Source organism: Sminthopsis crassicaudata, chromosome 4, assembly GCF_048593235.1.
Source record: "Sminthopsis crassicaudata isolate SCR6 chromosome 4, ASM4859323v1, whole genome shotgun sequence".
Taxonomy (NCBI): Eukaryota; Metazoa; Chordata; class Mammalia; order Dasyuromorphia; family Dasyuridae; genus Sminthopsis; species Sminthopsis crassicaudata.
The window spans coordinates 167160568-167182228 of NC_133620.1; the positions used below are offsets into that span (position 1 = coordinate 167160568).

The 21661-nt window shown below is 32.9% G+C and overlaps 1 protein-coding gene across 5 annotated transcripts in view; it reads right to left on the bottom strand.

Moving 5' to 3' along the window:
- AKAP7 (A-kinase anchoring protein 7) overlaps positions 1-21661 on the bottom strand; it is a 154800-nt gene that overhangs the window by 44254 nt on the left and 88885 nt on the right. For 3 of the 5 annotated variants that reach the window (XM_074309825.1, XM_074309824.1, XM_074309823.1), the window contains exon 7: positions 13003-13150. In XM_074309825.1, coding sequence (XP_074165926.1) covers positions 13003-13150 — 148 coding nt within the window. The other 2 variants (XM_074309827.1, XM_074309826.1) reach the window with 2 other exon arrangements.

Consider the following 21661-nt stretch of genomic DNA (forward strand, 5'->3'; position numbering starts at 1 on the left):
AGACCCACCTCTAAATTTCTTTTCTAAGTGTGAGGGAGGAGAATAAGTATAGGACAAAGAATTGGGAATACTAAAGTTTGAAAATCAAAAGAAGTGGAAATAAATGAGTGTCTTATATTCTTAATTCTCCTTATTCTTCACTGATATCAGAAAAAAAATAGAACTATGATTTGAATTAAAATCAATTACTTTTTTTCATGCTAGCATTCTTCAGACAAACTCACCTCTTTCATCTGTATACATTTATACAAAGCATTCCCCAAGGCTGGAATGTACTCCTTCTTCACCTGTTTCTTAGAACCTAGTTACTCTTCAATTTAAGCTCAAACTTCTCCTCTCCATCAGGCCTTTCTTGATTAGTCCAATCATGAGTATCTCATTCTGCCCCTCCCTCCCAAAATTACCTAGTATTTTGTACTTATTTATATGAATATAGATTTATCCCTAAATAGAACATAAACTCCTTAAAGTTAGAGATTGTTTCACTTTCACCTTTGTATTTCCTATACCTTTTTGGGGTGGGGGTAATAAGACATTAGTGATTAGTAAGTTTGGAGGAGGAAAGGCCTGATGGAGAAGTGTTTGAGAGATTAGTTTTGAAGGAAACTAGGACCTGGTATATTTTAGGTGCTTCATAAATGTTTTTTGAATAACTGATTTATGGAATGTCAGAAAGTCAAGGAAATAAGCAAATATATTTATTTGTATATATTTAGTTGTGTTTTTTTTTTAAAAAGGTTAAAAAAAATCTCTTCAGCCAATCCCACCTATCTTTCATTAGTTATTCTCCTATCCTATAATATGCCCTCCCCAAGGTTTCAAGCATTCAGAAAAGCAAATTACTCTGAAGATCTGGTCACAACTACTGAAAAGATCTAAATAGTTTTGTAAGAATCTTTTAAGAAGGCATCATAGTAGTTATTCTTACCCAGACCTCAAAGATTCTTCCAAGGAGAAATTATGCCCTAGTAAGCTTCAAATTTTCCTTGTCCAAAAAAGTCAAAAGTAATAAATTCCATCACCTCCATTGTTCTATGACTTTCACTCCACCCCACCCCTAAACACAACTTCCCCTATTTATAGTTGTAAAATATTTTACTGAAGAGAGGGATATAGAGAATTGCAGATTCAGACGGAATGTGATGGAGGGGAAGGATTCATTACTTCTCCAACAATCTGTGAAAGTGTTTTAATTAGCCTACTTTACCCCAAATGAATAGAGCAAGTCAAAGAATCCTAGAATCATAATGCTAAAAGGAATTTTAAGAAGCTATTAATTTTTCCAACCTAAATTATATTCAGCCATCACATAAATATTACTACCTTTTTATTTTAAAAGATACATATTTATTTTAAAAGATAAATAGTACATTGTTGGTAGAATAGTATACAGAGTCAACCATTCTGGAGAGAAATTTGGAGATATGCCCAAAGAATTATCAAAATGTGCATACCCTTTGATCCAGCAGTGTTTCTACTGGGATTGTAACCCAAAGAAATCATAAAAAAGGGAAAAGGATCCACAAGTGCAAAAATATTTGTAGCAGCCCTTTTTGTAATGGTAAGAAACTGGAAACTGAGTGGATGCCCATCAGTTGGAGAATGGCCGAATAAATTGTGGCATATGAATGTTATGGAATATTATTGTTCTGTAAGAAATGATCAACAGGATGATTTCAGGGAGGCCTGCAGAGATTTATAGGGACTGATGCTAAGTGAAATGAGAAGAATTAGGAAATCGTACTTGGCAACAGCAAGATTATATCATGATCCATTCTGATGGACTTAGCTCCCTTCAACAATAATCTTGTGAAGAGAGCCATCTACACTGAAAGAAAAGAGTGTAGGAACTGAATGTGTTTCACAATATAGCATTTTTACTCTTTTTGTTGTTGTTTGCTTGCATTTTGTTTTCCTTCTCATTTTTTCTTGTTTGATTTAATTTTTCTTGTGCAGCAACTGTAAAAATATGTATTCATGTATTGGATTTAACATATATTTCTACCATGTTTAAAAAAATGAAAAATTTGAAAAAATAGTCAATGATACTATATTACACTCTCCTTAGCAACTTTTTCTGGCGCCTTATAATTATTAATATGAGATAATTCCTCTTGGTGATTGAAATATTAATTGTATTCTCAGAGGATTTCTGAGAAGATATTTTAGTCCTTTCCTTTGTAATAACCCATATAGCACCCAGAATATCGCTATTCTAAATTTAGCAATCCTAGTCTCTAATAAATTCTCATAAAATTGATAGTTTTTAAATAATTTTTATTCTACTGATTCTCCTCAAATTTCTTCATGTTCCTTTTATATTCTGAGTCCCAAACTAAATTCTATATTACACTAATGGTTTGACCCATGTCGAATACATTAAGTAATCCATATTTTTAATATATTAACACCTGGGATTTCTTCCATTATCACTTTAAATTTAGGGGGTGTTTGTGTATGTGTGTGTTTCTATGATAACAGCTTTAGAATGAATAGCTTTGAACTCAGTAGTTCTATTTCCAAAGACCTTAATGAGCCACGGTTCTGTATCTTTAAAAAAAAAAGAAAAAAGAAAAAAAATCCTAAAATTGGCTAAAGTAATTTAAATAAGCATCACAATAGCATACATACATAGATATATTTATATACACACACACACACACACACACACATATATATATATATATATATATATATATATATATATATTTACACATACACGAATACCTGTCAAATAATTTTAATGCTGATTGTCTGTGATTAAGAGGGTGGTAATAATAATGCAATTTTAAAAAAATGTTCCACTGGGATGATAAATGCATTTCAAAGTATTACTATTGTGGCTTTAGGCTATTTGGTATATAATGTATGCATGACTATGGTTTTACAGCTAAAGAAGCTAACTTCCTCTTTTATCATATTTTGACTGCTTTGTTTAATAGATTGTTTATTCATAAAGTTGTATGTAAACAGGTTTTTCCTTATTTGGTAATTAAATGTATGATTTTATTGATCTAAAATTTAATTAAAATTGCACACTTTCAGGAGAAACTTAGTGAAAATAATTTCAAAGCAGAATTATTTCTACTTAAATTCTCCTTCAACATGCTTTCCAAAATACTTAAAATAAATTTCATAAGTCTGAAATCAGACCAAGGGATGGCTTTATTTTTAAAATGACCTAAAACATATAAAATGCCCTATGACAACATTCAAATTAACAGTTGGCAGAAAGATATACTATCAATTAAGATTCATTTCCTCATATAACTCTCCCTCCCTCAGTCAATGTCAAGAAACACACTAAGAATCCCATTTGTTAATTGCTTCTAATTTTATTAGAGGCAAACAGTACCAATCTTTGAAACATCACAAAATTGTTTTCACAGCAACAATATTTTTAATAGAGAAAGTGCTTCTTTAAAGAAATATTTCAATAGAGAAACAGCATTTATAAAAACCCAAGATCAATAATTAAAACATTTCAAGATATAAAATATACTGGCCTTTCAAAAATATGAAGTTTTACATAGAAAAAATAAATTACAAAATGCCCTACCCTGGGCTCTTACTTTAGGTAATAATGTCTTTTCCTGCAGCAACTTTTCGACAGCTAACACCTTTTTTTCAACAGAAAAACTATTTACAATTCTCTCAGATGAGAGATCTGGTGTCATTTCACTTCTGCCCTCTTCTAGCACGCTTGGAATTGGGTCCATCTTAATCAGTGCAAGTAGAGCTGCAATGTTCTTTATCACTTCCCTGTCAGCCTGTACAAAAGAAAATAAGACATTCCTTGCTTCTGCCCCACCATTATTCAGAAGTTTATGTATGGCAGAGTGCTAACTCACATCATATCTTAAGTAATCAGTTCTATATTATTCTACAGCTATCAGAGCATATTCTATCCAGACTTTGGTGCTGCTACCAGAGAACAGGGAACAAATGCAGGGAGGAGAGCATCTATGCAAACTATCAATTAGACTCTTTTCCTCAGAATAAACTCTGGGTAAAGTTTGTGTGTGTGTGCGTGTGGTGGGAACATTCTAAGAATTAAATTTGATTTAAGTGAAAAAATGAACAAAGAATACAAAAATAAAAGTGCAAAAAAGATACTTTAACAATTACTATAAGCTTAAATAATTAAATCAAAAAGATGTGGAATCCAATAAATATGTATTTAGCATATATTAAGTAGAAAAGACTGCTGTGCATTGGGATACAAAGAGTTAATGTGACAAAGTAGGTACAATCTAGTAAGTCAGATAAGGCATCATTGTCCGGGCTCTTCACTACCACATCCAGACAACTGATCCAATCTCACCCTTTTCTTCCTTTGAATCGCATATCATCCATTTATTTTATCTTTCCCAAATTCTTAACACTTTCCAAACCCATTTTCAATATACTTCGGGACTTCAGAATTTGATTTATCCTTCTTGTCTTCATCCAACTCATCTCACCATTTCAAGTATCTGTTCCTATGGCCATCTTCTTAGTCTTTCTTGATTCAGATATGGTATCTTTCCTCTCTAAAGCTAACTCCCCTAACATATTCAGAATTGTATCACTTTTGACTTCTTTGTACCCTCAAATTATACCTTCTTCTATCTTTCCCTCCTCTGTTTATGAAACAATCCCTTTTAATTTTTTTTTCTAACTTAAAAACTTTCAAATTTCTAGGACATATATGTGGTCTACATCTTTTTCCTTCATTTCTCCACCAATCCCCCACTTCTTAGTCCACTGTAATCTGGTTTCTATCCCTACCCCTCTACTGAAATAATAATATTAGAAAAATCTTTCTAACAATAAAAGCTATCTTTTTTTCCCCCTGAGGCAATTGCCTGACTTACCCAGGGTCACATAGCCAGGAAGTGTGAAGTGTTAAGTGTGTGAGGTCACATTTGAACTCAAGTCCTTCTGAGCACCAGGGCTGGTACTCTATCCAGTATACCAACTAGCTGCCCCTAATAAAAAGCTTTCTTTAAAAAGAATCACTTTCCTTGTTAGGTAGCAATTTCCCTCCCCCCTTTTTTGACCTGTTCAAGACAAGGTTAGATGACTAACCATTAACCCATCAAAGAAGTTATAGTGGAGAGTCCTGCATTTGCACAGGAAATGGGATTACATTACTTTAAATGATCTATCAAAGAAGTTCAGTGTATCTTGATAAAAAATAAGAGTAACTGATTACAGACAAAAATGATTTCAGAGTCACAGTTGTTTGTATTGTCAACTCAATAATTAGTTAGAAAAAGTAAAATAACAAATAGAAGAATAAAATGAAAAAACACTGTGATGAGACTAATTTTTTTGTTGTTGTTATTGTTGAGGTAATTGGGGTTAAGTAACTTGCTCTGGGTCACACAGGTAGGAAGCATTAAGTGTCTGAGGCCGTAGCTGATTTCAGACTCTCATTACTTTAGGGCTGATGCTCTTTCCACTGCACTATCTTGCTGCCCCTGAAACTAAAGGAAGAATAGGAGGGGCTTCAAGCACTAAAATTCTGAAAGGGGAAAATAAGCCCAGGAAAGATAGGAATCACAAGCAAAAAATTCTAACACAAAAAGAAAATACTTTCAATAAAATGTAACCTAATAAATCTGTAAAGCTTCAAGTCATGGGGTATTTATCTCCAAAGAGTTAAAATTGAAGGTTATGCAAAAGGACAAAATGAAAAGATCATAGGGAGTGTGAGTAGGTTTCAGCACATAATCAATAAAGAAGTGATGAGGAGAATGCAAGCATAAAACATATCAGAGATGTGTGACCAGAAAGAGGTAGCTCAGTCAGTGACATAGTGAAAGAGATAACTAATGGGCAACCCAAGTGTTCCCTTGGTCTTCCCACAAAAGAAATCTGGAAGAAAATCTTTAATGTGACAATAGAAAACCTTATAGGCTATCCTCTGTGAGGACTGCCTTAGAGAGCACTTCCAGGAGTACCATCAGAAAGGTTATCATTTTCAAGGGAAAGAGGGAGTATTTAAGTTGATAAGCTCATAGATCTATCAAAGTATCCATATTGGTAGAACAGAAGAGAATATAGAATAAGGTATTTAGACATTTGCAAAGCTACTGACAAAAGTTTTTCATGCCATACTTTTGGATAAAATGGAAAGGCATAAGGTAGATGATAATATCGGTATAATCAGGCAAATTTAGAATTGACTAAATGACCAAACCCAAAGAACAGCCATTTGTAGGCCAATGCCAACTTGAAGGATAGTCTCCAGTTAAGTTCACCATGGATTTGTTTTTAAAACTATTCTATTCACCATTTAAAATCAATGACTAGATTGTAATTCTTATAAAATCTGAAGAAAACACAAAGTTTTTTGCAGAATGACCTTCACAGGTTAAATTTTATGAACAAAATCCAATATGATGAAGTTTTTAAAATATAGATATAGAGGTTTATCCAGATTCAAAAACAACTTTACAAAGACATAACTGGAAGCACAAATGGACAGATACAGTTCCTGTAGAAAAGATCATTGTTTTATTGTACTGTAAGTTCAATGTGAGGTAAACATGAAACATGACAGCCAAAAAAAATTTTAAATGTTCCCCTAGGCTGGATTAAGAAGTACAGATCCAGAATTCTGAATATATTCTGCTATATTCTGCCCCTGTTGGGTCACATGTACTCAGTTATGGACAATACATTTTTTAAAAATACAAAGTGTGTAACTTTTTACGCAAGTTAAAGTGTTTCTAGAAGAGGTAAGCAGGATAGTGTAAGGACAGAAACCACATGTGGGTTAAAGGAAAATATGATATCTGACTTCATGTATCTGAGATACTGTCATGTAGAAAAACAATAATTGCATTCTCCTTGATCCAGGGGATAAAATTAAGAATGATGGACAGAAGTTGCAAAGGGAAAAGATTTTAATTCAATGTAGAAAAAAACCTGAGAGAGCTTTCCCAAAATTATGAGAAAGTACCTCAGAAAGTAATGAATCCTCATTCCTGATTGAAGGTCATACATTATAAAAATAATTGAAGATATCATAGGAGGAATTCTTATTGCAAACATGGGCTCTGCAATGACTACACTTTTTATTAGAACTTCCCTTCTTTACACAGAAGCAGGGCAATGGGGTTATAAAAAAAAGCCAATTAGAAGATTTTTGAAATCTAAAGCTCCTTGACATACCAGTGACTTTTTACAAGTGAACTCTAGATGAATCTGGAGATGAGGGTAGCTGTCAGAAATCACAGGACCAGCCTTGATCAACTCAAAAGCGACCTTGAGCAGAAGCTACAGACTCAAGATACTGCTTAGAACTTTGTAAATATCCTGCTGCCTGGCTTACTGTGTCTACAGAAAGCCTCTCCATTAACTCCTGCTCCACACCTGAAAATCTCTAGAAACTATATCTCACCTCTTTTCTGCTGCCTACTGAAAAGATGAGAACTATCTCTTCCTGCTCTCTTATAGGATCTTCTTTCCCCTACAAGTCTTTCTCAGACAATAAGTGCTTTTAATTGGTGAGAGGATTCTGTTTCATTTCAGATTCTTTTATGGACCTGGGGGTCATTTATTAACATTACTGAGTTCTGAGAAGTAGTAGACTAGATTGGCCTCTGTGATACCTTCTAACCCTTAACTTTAGTTAATTCTCAGAATCAGCGGCATTTTAGTTTTGGTGTCAATGATCAAGAAGGATTTTTGCAAATCAGTCTGAATGCAATAAAAATCCAATCAATCAATCAATATTTATTAAGTGCTTATTGTGTGTCAGGCATTTCATTAAGTGCTTTTACAAATATCTCAGCTGATTCTCACAATACTACAAGGTAGGTGTTATTATTGTTCCCATTTTACAGTTGAGGAAACTGAAGCAAATGCCGATTTAAAGGACACACAATTGTTAAATTTAGTCTGAGGCTGATTTTGAACTCAGGTCTTATGACTCCAGGTCCAGAATTCTATCCCAGCACCACAAAATTGCAGACTTATTTTTAAAAATCTAAAGATAGCAAAATTTATATCCTATATTTTTTCTTTCTGTCCTCTTCTCATTTTCTGGCATTCATGGCTCCCTACAGAAGTAATGGAATTCTTTCCAATACTAAACAATGAACCAAGAAAAGGAGTTGGCAAATACTTTGATCTCCATTGCCATCAGTGTAGAGACCCCTCCCTGTATCACTATCACTCCAGCAACTTTCTTGTAAGATTAGTTCTGTCCCAATGAATCATCTTGTCCAGATCCTGGTAACCATTACCTATTAGACTTTTATACTGAGAAGCATCACTATACATATTGATGTCCCTTAAAATACCACAGCCTGCCAATTAATCAATCTCTTTCAGTCAATAAATAGATACTTAGAGCTTACTATGTGCCAGGCACTGTGAAAAGAACTAGGGCTACAAAGAAAAGCAAAACACAGTCCCCTACTCCCAAAGAGCTCTCTTCAATTCCTTCAACCCAATGGTTTTCCCAATTGTTTTGTTCTTCCTCTCCTTAAACTTACAAAACACATCTTTTCCTTACAGGAAACCTTACTTTACTTACTTTAGTGTGAAAAAAAGACCATTTACAGCAAGCTCTTCTTGTCTGGTATTCGAGATTTAAAAACTCGACATTATCCCTCATCTTTTAAATAATGCCTATCAGTTGGGGAATGGTTGAATAAGTTATGGTATATAGATATTATTGTTCTGTAATAAATGATTAGGAGTCTGCTTTCAGAAAAGCCTAGAAAGACTTACAGGAACTGATGATGAGTGAAATAAGCAGAACCAAGAGAACACTGTATAAGATTATATGATGATCAACACTGTGATGGACTTGGCTATTCTCAACAATGCATCAATTCAATTCAAGGCAATTCCAAGATATCTGGAATAGAAAAATGCCATCCAGAGAGAATTATGGAGATTGAATGAAGCATAGTATTTTCATCTTTTTGTGCCTTTTTCTTTCTTATTTTTTCCCTTTTGATTTGATTTTTCTTGAACAATATGACAAATATAGAAAGATGTTGAAAAAAAGTGTACATATTTAATCTACATCTGATTGCTTGCTATCCTGTGGAGGGGGCAGAAAAGGGAGTGAGGGAGAACAATTTGGAACACAAAGTCTTACAAAAATGAATGCTGTGGACTATCTTTTATTTGGGGAAAAAATTCTATTGAAAAAAATTTTTAAAAAGAAAATAATGGAGAAGGGAAGAGGAATACAATGGGGGTGGCAGGAAAAGAAAGGAATGTTAGAGAAAATTATCTCACGCAATCAAGATATGCAAGTAGACATCTATACAAATAAGGAGGGTAGTGGCTCACACTTGAACACACCTTCATCTTTAGAAATACATTTCACTCAACTTCAAAACAGGAAGGAAAGGGAAAAATATGGAAGGAGGAATTTGAGGAAAGGTAGATCAAGAAAAGGAATGATCTTAAGCAAAACAAACTCAAAGGATGCACAATAATACTGATAAGTCTTTAAAGTGGCAAAGAATGGGAACGGTAAGGTATTCATAAATTGGGGAATGGATCAATGAGTATATATATATAATTGTGATAGAATACTATTATGCTGACTTCTTATTTCCAGAGAACTAATAATAAAATAAGCTATCCATATTACTAAAATGAGGTAAAGGAGTCAAAAAGCAGAATGGGATATTTTTTTAAAGACATGGACAATATTGACAATTTTATTTATTATACAAGATTTTAATGGGTTTTGTTTTTATTGTATTCCCAATTGGGAGAAAGGGATATCTCTGAGTGATTATGTACATTTTCTTTTAATTCTTTTATAGTTCATAGATGGCTTTTTAAAATTATCCCTATTAAAATATCCCTAGTGTTTTCCTTTTTTTGTCTTATGATTAAATATACAGGTAAAAAGTGATTACTTTGGGTAATTTGCCTTCTCAAATAATAACTAAACAACAAATCTTATAATTGTACTCATTTTTGCCAATGCTTTCTTACACATGAAATCCTCAATCAAAGATATGACTTTCTGAAGACTAGGAAAAGCAGACATTTATAATATGATATATAAGGAACTTTTAAACTGGATAGCCTCAGGATAAAATTCTTTTCTAGAAGACTTACTTGCAGATGAAAGTCTTTGTAGAAGTTATGTGTATAACAGATTTATGCAGAATGCTTTATACACAGTAGTCCAAAATAATTATGTTCTGTAGTAGCCAAAGTGTGAGCAGAAACAGCAGTTGTGATGGTTTAGGAAATATAATTTCAGGAAAGGAATGAGTAGGACAAGTTAGTTTCTCAATACTTACCCAAGTTATTTGGAAGTAACTGCCACCACTTTGAAGTAAATTTTATTTAGAAATATTCCTTCATTTGTAATCATCATTGTCATCATCAATATAGATAACTATGTGCCTGATGTTTCCACTTACTAGGGAACAATATTATCTCTAAATCACATAAGACATGTACTCCATATGCCACCTACAGGACCATCTGTCCATCTTACCAAAAGACATTCATGTATATATCAACACCTCTTTTAGTCCTGATGATGACATCAACATTTTCCTACAAAATTACTAAAGACAATTACTTCAGTCAATAGATCATTTAAACAGGATCCTTATGATGTCCTTTATTCTATTTAGTCTTGGGAAGGTAGATGATAATATAATTTATAAGCAGCTACTAGAGTATCAAAATATACCAGAAGATCAACTGCCAAGGAAATGCTCCAACCAGAGAACTATATGCTTCTTTTTCATCTCTAGTACTCACTAGCCAGGTAGCTGTTTTCAATTTTCACCTGGCAGAGGTCTCCAAGCCAGCCTTATTCAGGACTCCCTCTCAGCAGTATGAGTATACCGATTTAGTCTCTTCAAGCAGCTTTGCTGCTGGTGCAAGCTATTCTCTTCACCAAGTCTTCTTTCAGCTCCTGAGTATTTCCAAGTTGTGGAATCTTCATGGAGTTAAGAATTCCCACCATGATGTACTGGTATCTGTGTCCAATTAATTTTCTTTTTTTGCTTATGACTCCACTTCTGATCTCATCACCACCAGCTCCATTTTGCAAGTTTCATAACTGCTTTGTTTCCTGACCTTCAGTGCCCTCATCTCATCTGACATGGTGTTATATATCCATTCCAATGAAGGAGAGCATTCCAGAGCTTGACTTAAAATAACAATTGATTTCTTTACTTAATGAAAAGGCCTAAATATGAATGTTACAAGATCTTAAAAGTCTCAGTGAAAGTTTCAGCATAGTTCAATTTAATTACAACCAAACTTGACTGACAAATTAATAAAAGCAAATTCACTCTGATTAGGATATATGGAGAGCCTTTTCTCATTAGAAAGTGTACCCTGCCAAAAGCTGAAATTGTAAAGTGCACAATATACTCAAACAGTTGAGTATTCATTTACCAATAAACTATTACTTGATTCGTAGAAATATTACTTGAGGGCTTATAGTACCATTACTAATTGTAATGTCTTTTGTTCCTCTAGGGTTTTTTTTTTGTTTGTTTTTTACCTCTAGGATAAACCTGCAATTACTAAGATCTTTGCCTTCTTCCCCTTTGTCAAAACTTAGCAATTAGATGGGGATCCAAAAGACATTATGTGAGAATTCAACCCTCTTTGAACAGAAATTACAGTTTTTGAGATAGAAGAGAACTTCAAAGTCATCTCAAAAATCCCCCTGTTGTACAGTTAAAGACAAGACCCTGAGAGTTGGGATTTGCCCAATATCACACAATAAGTAATAGATGCAAGATTTTAATTTAGGGTCTCTGACTTTATTAAAATATTCTTACTAGTGAAAGTTTTAGAGTAAAAAATTTAAGTTACTTGTAGAATCTCTGTTTTATTGAATTCATGCTGTGGGGAGAAAGATGATGGCTCTCTTGGATACATTCACTATTGCAAATCTGGAAACAGGGTTATTTCTTGGATATTTTTCAAACTCTTTAATAAATTTCAGACATCTAATCCTTTCAGGATAAACAGTTTTATAGATTTCCTTCAAAATCTGTCTTTTCTGAGAAGATTTATCTTAGTTTAAAAATTTTAGAGTTCTCAGGTAAATGTGAATCTTTTTTTGCATCTCTTCATATTACTTTAATGAAAATTAAACCAAGCAAGTTCTCATTTAAAAAAAAAAAACATTACCATTGGAGTTAAAGACAAGTTAAATTTCAGCTGATTTGTTTCCTTTAATGCATGCTTTAAGATGTAGAAAATAACCTTCTTCTAATTAAAGTGTCCCCTTCTAATAAAAACCATTTTTTACAGAAAACACAAGAGTGAGCCACTTTCCACAAATATCTTTGCTTAGACCAATAAATTCTTAAAGTGATTTGTTCAGGGATGAATTTTTCCTGAGTAGAACATTTTAGGAGCAAAGAAACAGTTTTCAATCTTTGCAATAAATTTTCTTTTCTTTTCTTTTTTTTTTCCTCACAGTGAAATTCTGACTTGGACAATGTTATCTCTTAAATATATCAAAAAAAAAATAACCTTCATTGCCTCTTTTCGAAATAAAATATGAAAATATGTGGTATGGAAGGCACTATTGAAAAAGACTTCTCTAGGAAAAAAACTTTCATAATATTCTTTCATTAAAATGGACAAATTTAATACATATGAGTTTTGACTTATAATGTTTTGCTTATTTTTGGCAATCCTAGATCCCAAGCCTTAGGATGAAAATCATAGTTCCTAAAATCTCAATCCATAAAAACGGCTATTGTGCAGAAGAAACTCTATAAATGTTCAAGTACTGTTTCTAAAATATTACATATGAAAGAGTTTGATAAATACATACCTCATAAGCTCTAAATATTTATTACTAATTACTTATGCCAATTGCATAGAAGAAACTCTATGAATATTCAAGTATTATTGCTAAAATATCACATATGAAAGAGTTTGATAAATATACTTCACAAGTTCTAGATACTACTACTTACTTATGCCAATCACAATATTTGAGAAGAAAAAAAAAAAAAGAAAAAATCCAATTGAACTCACCAATCACAATGGAAGACTCACAGTAGTAGTAACCATTGCTTTGCTTTTTCTTCAGCATAGAACAAAGATCTATCCGGTACAATGATTCTTCTCCAAATTTGTGGTCTGCAAATTCTTCATAGAGTTCAGGGTCTATTTTTTTCAGTCCCTTGAAACAGCAAAACAAAACCATATTATTTTGTTAGGAAGCCAACTCATACATGCATAGAAATGCCTATATACACATAAGTATATTTATAAACATGTATATACAGAGAGGTGAGGAATAATGCAGTAAATCCTGTCTGCCTAGAAGTTGTATAATGGAAATGTTTAAATCCTGTCTCCCTGGAAGTTGTTCAATGAAAATGTTTATCATTACTACTTAAATCTTGAGCATGGGGAAACATGCAGATTTTCACACACATTAAAATCTCATAAACATTAACATATACAACATATATAAGCTGAAATCCAGTATGGTGAATATAATGTTAATACTGGGATATTAACCTTTAATTGTAATGGCCAGAGACTTAAATTAAAAAAAAAATCTGTATATTGGCATTCTACAATAGAGAAACTTTTCTTTTGTGAAATATGCTTAATCTTAAACATTTTAATTAAGGCTATTATATCATAAGATATTTGAAGATAAGTTGATTGTATTTTATTCAAAGGGTAGCTACGAGGCACAGTGGACACATTATAGGAAGTCAGGCACTTCTTTAATAGATATGTGGCCCCACTGGACAAGTTACTTAACTCTGTCTCTGTTTCTTCATCTGTAAAATGATCTGGTGAAGGACAAACCACTCCAGAATCTTTACCAAGAGAATTCCAAATGGGATCATAAAGAGTTAGTTGGACATGACTAAAAAAACATTTTATTAAAATATAAGGAAAATTTCTTAATCTACTTTTCTTCAAAATTATCTTATTTTCATTCTCATAAATTGGAGAATAAACTGTTGGAAAGTTTATGCAGGGCATTTTTAGCACTTCTGATAATGCTACGCAACATAACAGAAAATACCTCATTCTCTTTTTACATATACTCTGGCCCATAGCAACTATTCAACTATTTGGGTCCCACAATCCCGAAAAAGTATGTGTTTAGAAGAAGACTGAATAAAAAGACAGCACTCCACAGCATAGGTTTTCTGATCTCCCTGGGATGTCCCATAGGGAATATTCCAAGTACAAAACATGTTGCTGAATAACAAAATGACAAGTTTATCTCTAGGCAGAAGTCAGGTGAGTCTGCAGCCACAGCCAGAAAATAATCTGGGAAGGAGTCTGCATGAGACTACTTTCCCCTCTTTAACACAGCATTGTAGCACCCTCCATAGTTCAAGAGGAGAATAACTTGTTCATTTACTACTTAATGCTTTTTTGTGTTAATTGGGTTCCACATGAGTGAACTGAAGTATTTTGTTTGTTTGTTTGTTTTTTAAACAACACTTTGAAGCAGCCTCACAGATAAATGCTAACAGTGAAACTGATTTGTAAAAAGACACAAAGATTCTCTTGAGCTCAAAGGTCTTAGATGATGTTAAAAGAAAGTCATAGGAGTGGTACAGAGGACAGCATTAGGCTACAGGAAGCTTGGCTCAATCTGGGTATGTGCCTCTACTATCCATTAATTGCTCCCCTCAGAGGTGTCCTGGCTTTCTCTTGCCCCTTACTACCCATTACATTGCCAATGCTCACCTTTATTCATATCAAGAAATTTCAGGCTAGTGAGCCTGAAACAGTGAAATTGAAGTTTTTTTGTTTTATTTTATTTCATTATATTGTATTTCTATTTGGGTGATAAGTTTAAATAATAAAAAAAAGCCAGAATTCAATTCCTATGATTTCATACTTTCAGCAGTCAAACTAAAGGAGTAAGAGACAATGTATCATAATGAATAAAGAAGAAGATCTGAACTAAAGTTCCAGTCCTGACACTTACTGGCTGAGTGCCCTTAATATATTCTGTAACTTCTCAATATTATCAGACAATTCTATAAAACTATTTCACAGAGAAGGAAAACATGAAATGAAATAGATTATACAAATATCACTTCTATTAATCATTACATTTGACTAAAGATTTACTTTAGCTAGTCAATTTCTGTCACAAAGAAAAGAGAAGTGTTAATCATGTATGTCAAAAGATGCCTGAAGCCCTCTGACATTAAAAACCAAAAGAATCCATCACTTGGAGTAAGTCGACCATAAAACTGATAATTATGATGATAATGATGATGTTATATCCAGATCAAAGATTTCAATGGCATAGGAAATTCCTTTTTGATAAAGAAATTCTCTTCATCAGTTCAGGGAAGAGATACATAAAGTACTGAAAAGTTTAGTGACTTATCTATAATAACAAGATGGCATCTGTATGTCAGAGGAAGGACTTGAATGCAGGTCTCATCTAACTCCTGGGCCAGTTTTCTGTATACAATGCCGTACTGCCAATGTTGATAGTGATGGCACCAACTTACTTTTATAAAGCACATCATAGCTTATAAAACACTGTGTATATAAATTATTTGATTTGACCCTCATAAAAATCTTGAAAAGTCTGTACAGTAACTCTTCTATAGCTGATTATCAAGGCAATTAACTAACATACTTAAGGTAACACAGCTAGTTAGTGGCAAAGTGAGAAATTAAACACCTTAAGACTCTCAGGCCATTGCAATTTACTGTGTACCATGTTGCTTGCCTATACATAAATCATGACGTGAATGAATTATTTCATATGATCATAAATTTAGATGGATACTGGAAGTTGTCTAGCTCAACTTCCTCATTTAATATGAGTAAATCCCAGAGAAATTAAGTGACAAGTTATCAAGATATTAGTGACATTATTAAGATACTTTGCATGTTTATAAAACTGAACATAAAATTCATTGAGATAACTGAAGGATATACTGAAAGATTTTCCTCTTTTATATTTATGATAATTCTGATATAGACAACTGAGGGTACAATGGAAATACTGCCAAGTTCAGGCCTGTTCTTGTAACTTCCCCAACCATTGTGGAGATATGGTGGAAAGAACACTTGGCTAGGAATTAGGGAACCAGAGTCACTATCCAGTCTATGCCATTAGCCATTTCATGTCACCTCACTTGTAAAATGAAGAAACAGGGGTAGAAGATCTTTAAAAGTTTATTGCTAGTTCTAATACTCTGTAATTCTCTAATGTAGGTTCTGCATTCTGGGATCCTTGTTCCAATAATGTAAAGTTTCTAAAAGTATGGTTTTACATTTCAGCAAAACATAGCTATATGGCATCATTCTGATTGATATATTCAATGATCTCTGGTCAAGTATTATAATGAACCAATTGCAGTTTCATAGTCATGTATCTAGTTAGCTATTGCAGTTCATTAAGGCTACTTAATGTATGAATCTTGATTACAATTTCAGTATAACTAATGAAATCAAATGACCTGAAGGGACATCACAACTAAATATGGGGAGAGGAGTGTTGGCCTTTTTTTGCTATATTATCTTGATGCAATGTTTACAGAATCAGGCTCTTCAGTCCCTGACTGAAGAGAAGGTTCTTTCATCACTTGTCATCCCCAGAATTGGAGTCTTCAGTTGATTTAACTAAGCTCACTGATTAGGAAGATGGGATCTTTGTGTAATTTTTTGCTAGTAGCGACACCAGTGAACTGGTAACCTATGATGAGGTTTAGTTCCCAGAAAACTGTCTGAAACAGTAATCTGAAACTCCACTTTTATTTGAAATAGGCAGCATGGAAGAATGGTGTCAGGATACAATAACAAAGACCATGAACAGAGGGATGTCAAGGTCTTGGGGAGGTTTCTTTCATTGGACTAGTTTTAGTTCATATATGTTTACTGATAAACAACAACTTCTTTAATGAAAGTATAAAGAAGATCTGGGCTCAAATCCTTCCTTGACACTTTTTGTGTAACCATGGACAAGTCATTTAAATTCCCTGAGCCTCATATAATATGAGGAGTAGGTCTACTTAAAATTCCTTACAACTATAAATCTATGTTCCTATGAAAAATACGCTTTGTACTACTAATATTAAGTTTGGTATTTTGTAGTCATCTCTAGAGCCTTTGCTGAAGCTTTCCATTATTTTTATCCCTCTGTTGTGCAAGTAACTGTATAAAGGATTTTTAATTTCCTGTGAAAATTTGTTGAAGTCAAAGCTGTTACATTATGTACACAAGAGAGAACACCATCCAAATCAGCCCAGTGATACGCATTTTGATTTCATAATTTTAGACAGCTGCTGTTATAAGACATTTTGAGCCTTAAATATATTCATCAAAATTTAAAAACAAAAACACATTTATTTCTATTTGATTTTTGTAAGACCAAGTATCACATGAGTGAACATATATAGATATAGAAAAAATTTTTATTTTATAAAATAGTTTTTAAAACCTCACAAATTTGTTTATGATCCATGGTGACTGAGTCTAAGTAATTATACATACACATATATTCAATCCAAGATAATTTACAATAAAATATTTCTATCATGAATTATCTGAAGAAAATCCTGCTTTCTGGTTTTTTTTTTTTTTATGCTGACATTATCACCTATTTTCCTTCACAAGTTCTTTATTATAATTGGATTATTACCATTATAATTGGTCTTCTGCATGAAGCTTGCAACATATCACAGCAAAAACCTAGGATGGAAATGTTTAATTACCTTACTTTCCCACATATGAGACACAAAACAAAGGAGAAAGGAAGAAGGGATAAAAAAAGATGCAGAAATGAAAGGCAGTGGTAGGGAGAGAGACAGGATGAGGAAAAGAGAAGGAGGAGAAAGAATAAGGAAGCCAGAGGATGAAAGGAAGGAGAGAGGAAAATAAGAAACAGTTCAAATACATTAAAAGAGATAGCTCACATTTATAATGTTATATATGCCACATTAATACAGTAATCCAAAGAATTTTACATACATTATTTGATATGATTCTTGGAACAACCTGAGTTATGGTGTTATTATTATCCCCATTTTACAGATGAGGAAACTGAGGTTGAGAGGCATAAATGAGTAATACAATATTAAACAGATACATGAATCAGAATACATCTACCTCATGATCATTTCTCAGCAGCTAACTTTACCAATCTTCATTTCTCCTCAAACTACCAACTTCATTATCCCTATTTTACTCTCAACAAATAACCATCCTCCTGTTTGAGACCATCCAAAATGAACTACTTCATATTTTCCCTCTATTTGTTCTTTGCTCAATCCTTCTTTCTTTTCTCTAGTCTCAAAGGAAATGACATCATTCTTATCAAAGGTAATTTCCTCTTTTATGACAATTACCACTGCCTCTGAAACCCTTTATCCATCTTTTTGTCTCTCATCTATTTTTTTTTCTTCTTACCTGTCCTCTGTAACTACTTGAAATTTTAAAATAATAAGCTTTTCAACATGTTTTCTCCCCTACTTCACTGATAAACTTCTGAAAAACAGTAGTGCTGCTTTCTCCATCTATCTTTAATTTCACTCAATGTCCACAGAATAAAGTGAACAGAGCACCCTGGGGAACAGAGTTAGAAGATGACACAGGAAGCACAATATGTGATTTCAGGGCTTGAGACAACAGTGGACTATGTGTAGGCTAATGGCACAGGAACATCCACTAGTCTACTCTAGAGCATTTAAGAGTGTCTTGTAGGAGGAAAGAAGTCAGTATATTATTGTTTTAATATATGTCAGTAAATGGGTTATTATCTGCTCATAATGTATTAGAAAGAAAATAGATTTGGAGTCATAGATTCTGTGTGTGTTACTTTCAAAATTGTTCTATTTTTCTCTGCTTCCTTCTGAATTCCTTTATGCATTTTTAAGAGTCACAATGGCCTCTTAGTTAACAGAGAGTAAAGAAGGGGAAAACTTTGTAACAAACATAAGCAAAATGTATCTACACAATGGCCATGTCCAAGAACATGTGGCTCTGCATACTATTTACACCTCCTTTTCAGAAGATAAGTCTTCATATATACACATCATAGGCCACACAAAGAATTGATTGATCATTGCCTCAATCACAATTTCCATTATTTTTATCCCTCTGTTGTACAAGTAACTATATAAAGGATTTTTAATTTCCTGTGAAAATTTCAAAGCAAAAAATGCTTTTCTTTATAATATTGTTGTACTTATAAAACAGCTTTCCCTGGCTTGGTTCACTACTCTATATACATCACAATTCTTTCTTGATTTTCTATCAAAAAAAACCTCTCAAAGATGCTTTGAAATAATTTCTTTTGGCACAATATCATCCCCTTATATTTTATATACCAAGATTTTTTTCCAGCCATTCTACAAACTAACATTCATCCTATCCTACCCCATCTGAATTCTAATTTATTTTCTCTCTTCTATTCCTCCCTTTAGATCACAAACTTTGTTTTACTTATGACTATTTTTCCTTTAATACCATCCTCCCTCTTGATCCATGTATTTCTACATCACACTGTTGGACATATTCAACTCTCCTTTATTAGTTTCAGGTTAAAAATGAAATTCATCTTATAACTATCACCTGTACTCTCTTTGTTTTATGTTGTATATTCTTCCCAAACAACTCAATTATGAGAAAAAGAAAGTTAAATCCTCCAGTCTATACTAATTTATTTCACCTTTTTTACCCACTGTTTCCCTTTTTCATGTTTAAACTCTGGAAAACAAGTCCACCCCCTGGTCCTCTGTTTTTCCTATTTGTTCCTCAATACCAAGACTACTGTGATACACAGAGAATTATAAAGTATCAGAGTACTACTTGAACTCTTTTCTTCAGACTTCCTTATCTATTAACTACTCTTCCACTGACAAAGCCAATAAAGTTTTAGTCTGCATATGAATAGCAATTGTATCCAAATGTAGAGAGGAAACAGTGAAACATGAGCTACTGTCCATTCTACTGCATGTGTGCTTATTTAAGAATTTGCATAGTTTATCCAGCAGCCTCCATAGTCCCACAAGAGCTTGTGACCCAAGCAGGAAATTGTTCATTTCAGACTATTTTTCTAAGTATTGTTTGTAATTTCCCCAATGAAATTTTAACAATTAACGAAAAGAATTGAAAAGGAATTCCTCTACACAGAAATGAGAGGAAAATTTAAATTTAAATCACAAATAGATAAATATAAGTCATAAAATTTATAAATTATAGATTTATAAATTACAAATTATGAAATTTATAAAATTTAAATTAAAATTTAAATTGACTCAGCCAGACTATTGTTACTGTTGTTTAGTTATTTCAGTTTCATTTTACTTATGATTCCAATTGAGGTTTTCTTGGCAAAGATATTGGGCTAAAGCCATTTTGGTTGGCTCTTTGTTTCTCCAATTCATTTTATAGGTGAAGAACTGTGAAGCAAAGAATGTTAAGTGTCTTGTCCTGGATCATGTAACTTATAAGTAAATGAGACCAGATTTGAACTCAGAAGAGAATGAGTCAATGAATTATCCTGATTCCAGCCCTGCACTTTACTCAATGTGCAACCACATGTTGTAATCATGATCTATACGTCTTCATATTTGGTTTAATAACCTCTGTCCAAACCCGTGTTTTGGAGAAGCACCAACAAGGAGTAATAAGACATACTAAGCCTAGAATAACTAATATTTTCCCCCTAAGGAATAGGATCCCAACTTAATTTGCTAAACTAAATAAAGCTAAAGGTATCAGCTCTCCTAATAAGAGCCAGCTCTTGTCCATCTTACACAATAGCTAACATGGACAAAACCATTCAAGAAGGATGCTCTCAAAGAGTTAAACATTCATACCAACCTTTCATGCCAGGAAAAGTTGATTTATAAGATTCAGTCACAGGAAAAATAAAAACATACAAAATGGTTTTACTTCCTAATTTTCTAAATTGTTTCTCAATTGGTTAAGTGACAATGTATGAAAAGAAAAAAAAATTTATTCCAAGTTTATTTATCATTGTCACTACATAGGAAGAAAGAAATTAGGGATTTTCTCCCACCAAAATACAAGCTCCTGAGGTCCTATCTTTTCTCCCTCTATTCTATAGTATCTCTAGTAGTATATCCATCTTTATTACAGTCAAACACATAAAGGAAGTTAAGGTATACAGCCAAAATTATTACAAGATAAGGAAAAATTAGCTTTATTAAGATAAGCAAATTAAATTGAGTTTCAGTTCCACAGGGGAAAAACATTAGTCACTCCAGTTTTATTATATCCTGTTACTCCTTGTTGGTGCTCCCACAAAACAATGGTGTGAATAGAGGCTATTAAACCATTTATGAAGACATATAGATTATGATTACAACAAGGTGATGGTACAATAGGTGAATAAAGTGCAGGGCTGGAGTAATTATGACTCATCTTCTTGAGTTCAAACATTTGCTGTTTTATCTGCCCTAATAATTCGTAAGTCTTCTTGTTCTTTGTATTGCATCATTGCCTTTAGTCATTCATAATATTTCAGAATATAAATTCTATATAGTAGAGATACTTACATTTATTCACTATACAAATATATAATAAGCAAAGCATCATACTTCCGGGGGGAATATGAAATACTTAAAACAGTACCATATGGGTACAAATAGTACAATATTAGGTTATAAATAAGTACCATAAATTATGAGTAATACAAAAGTTCAGAAAAATAAAATAT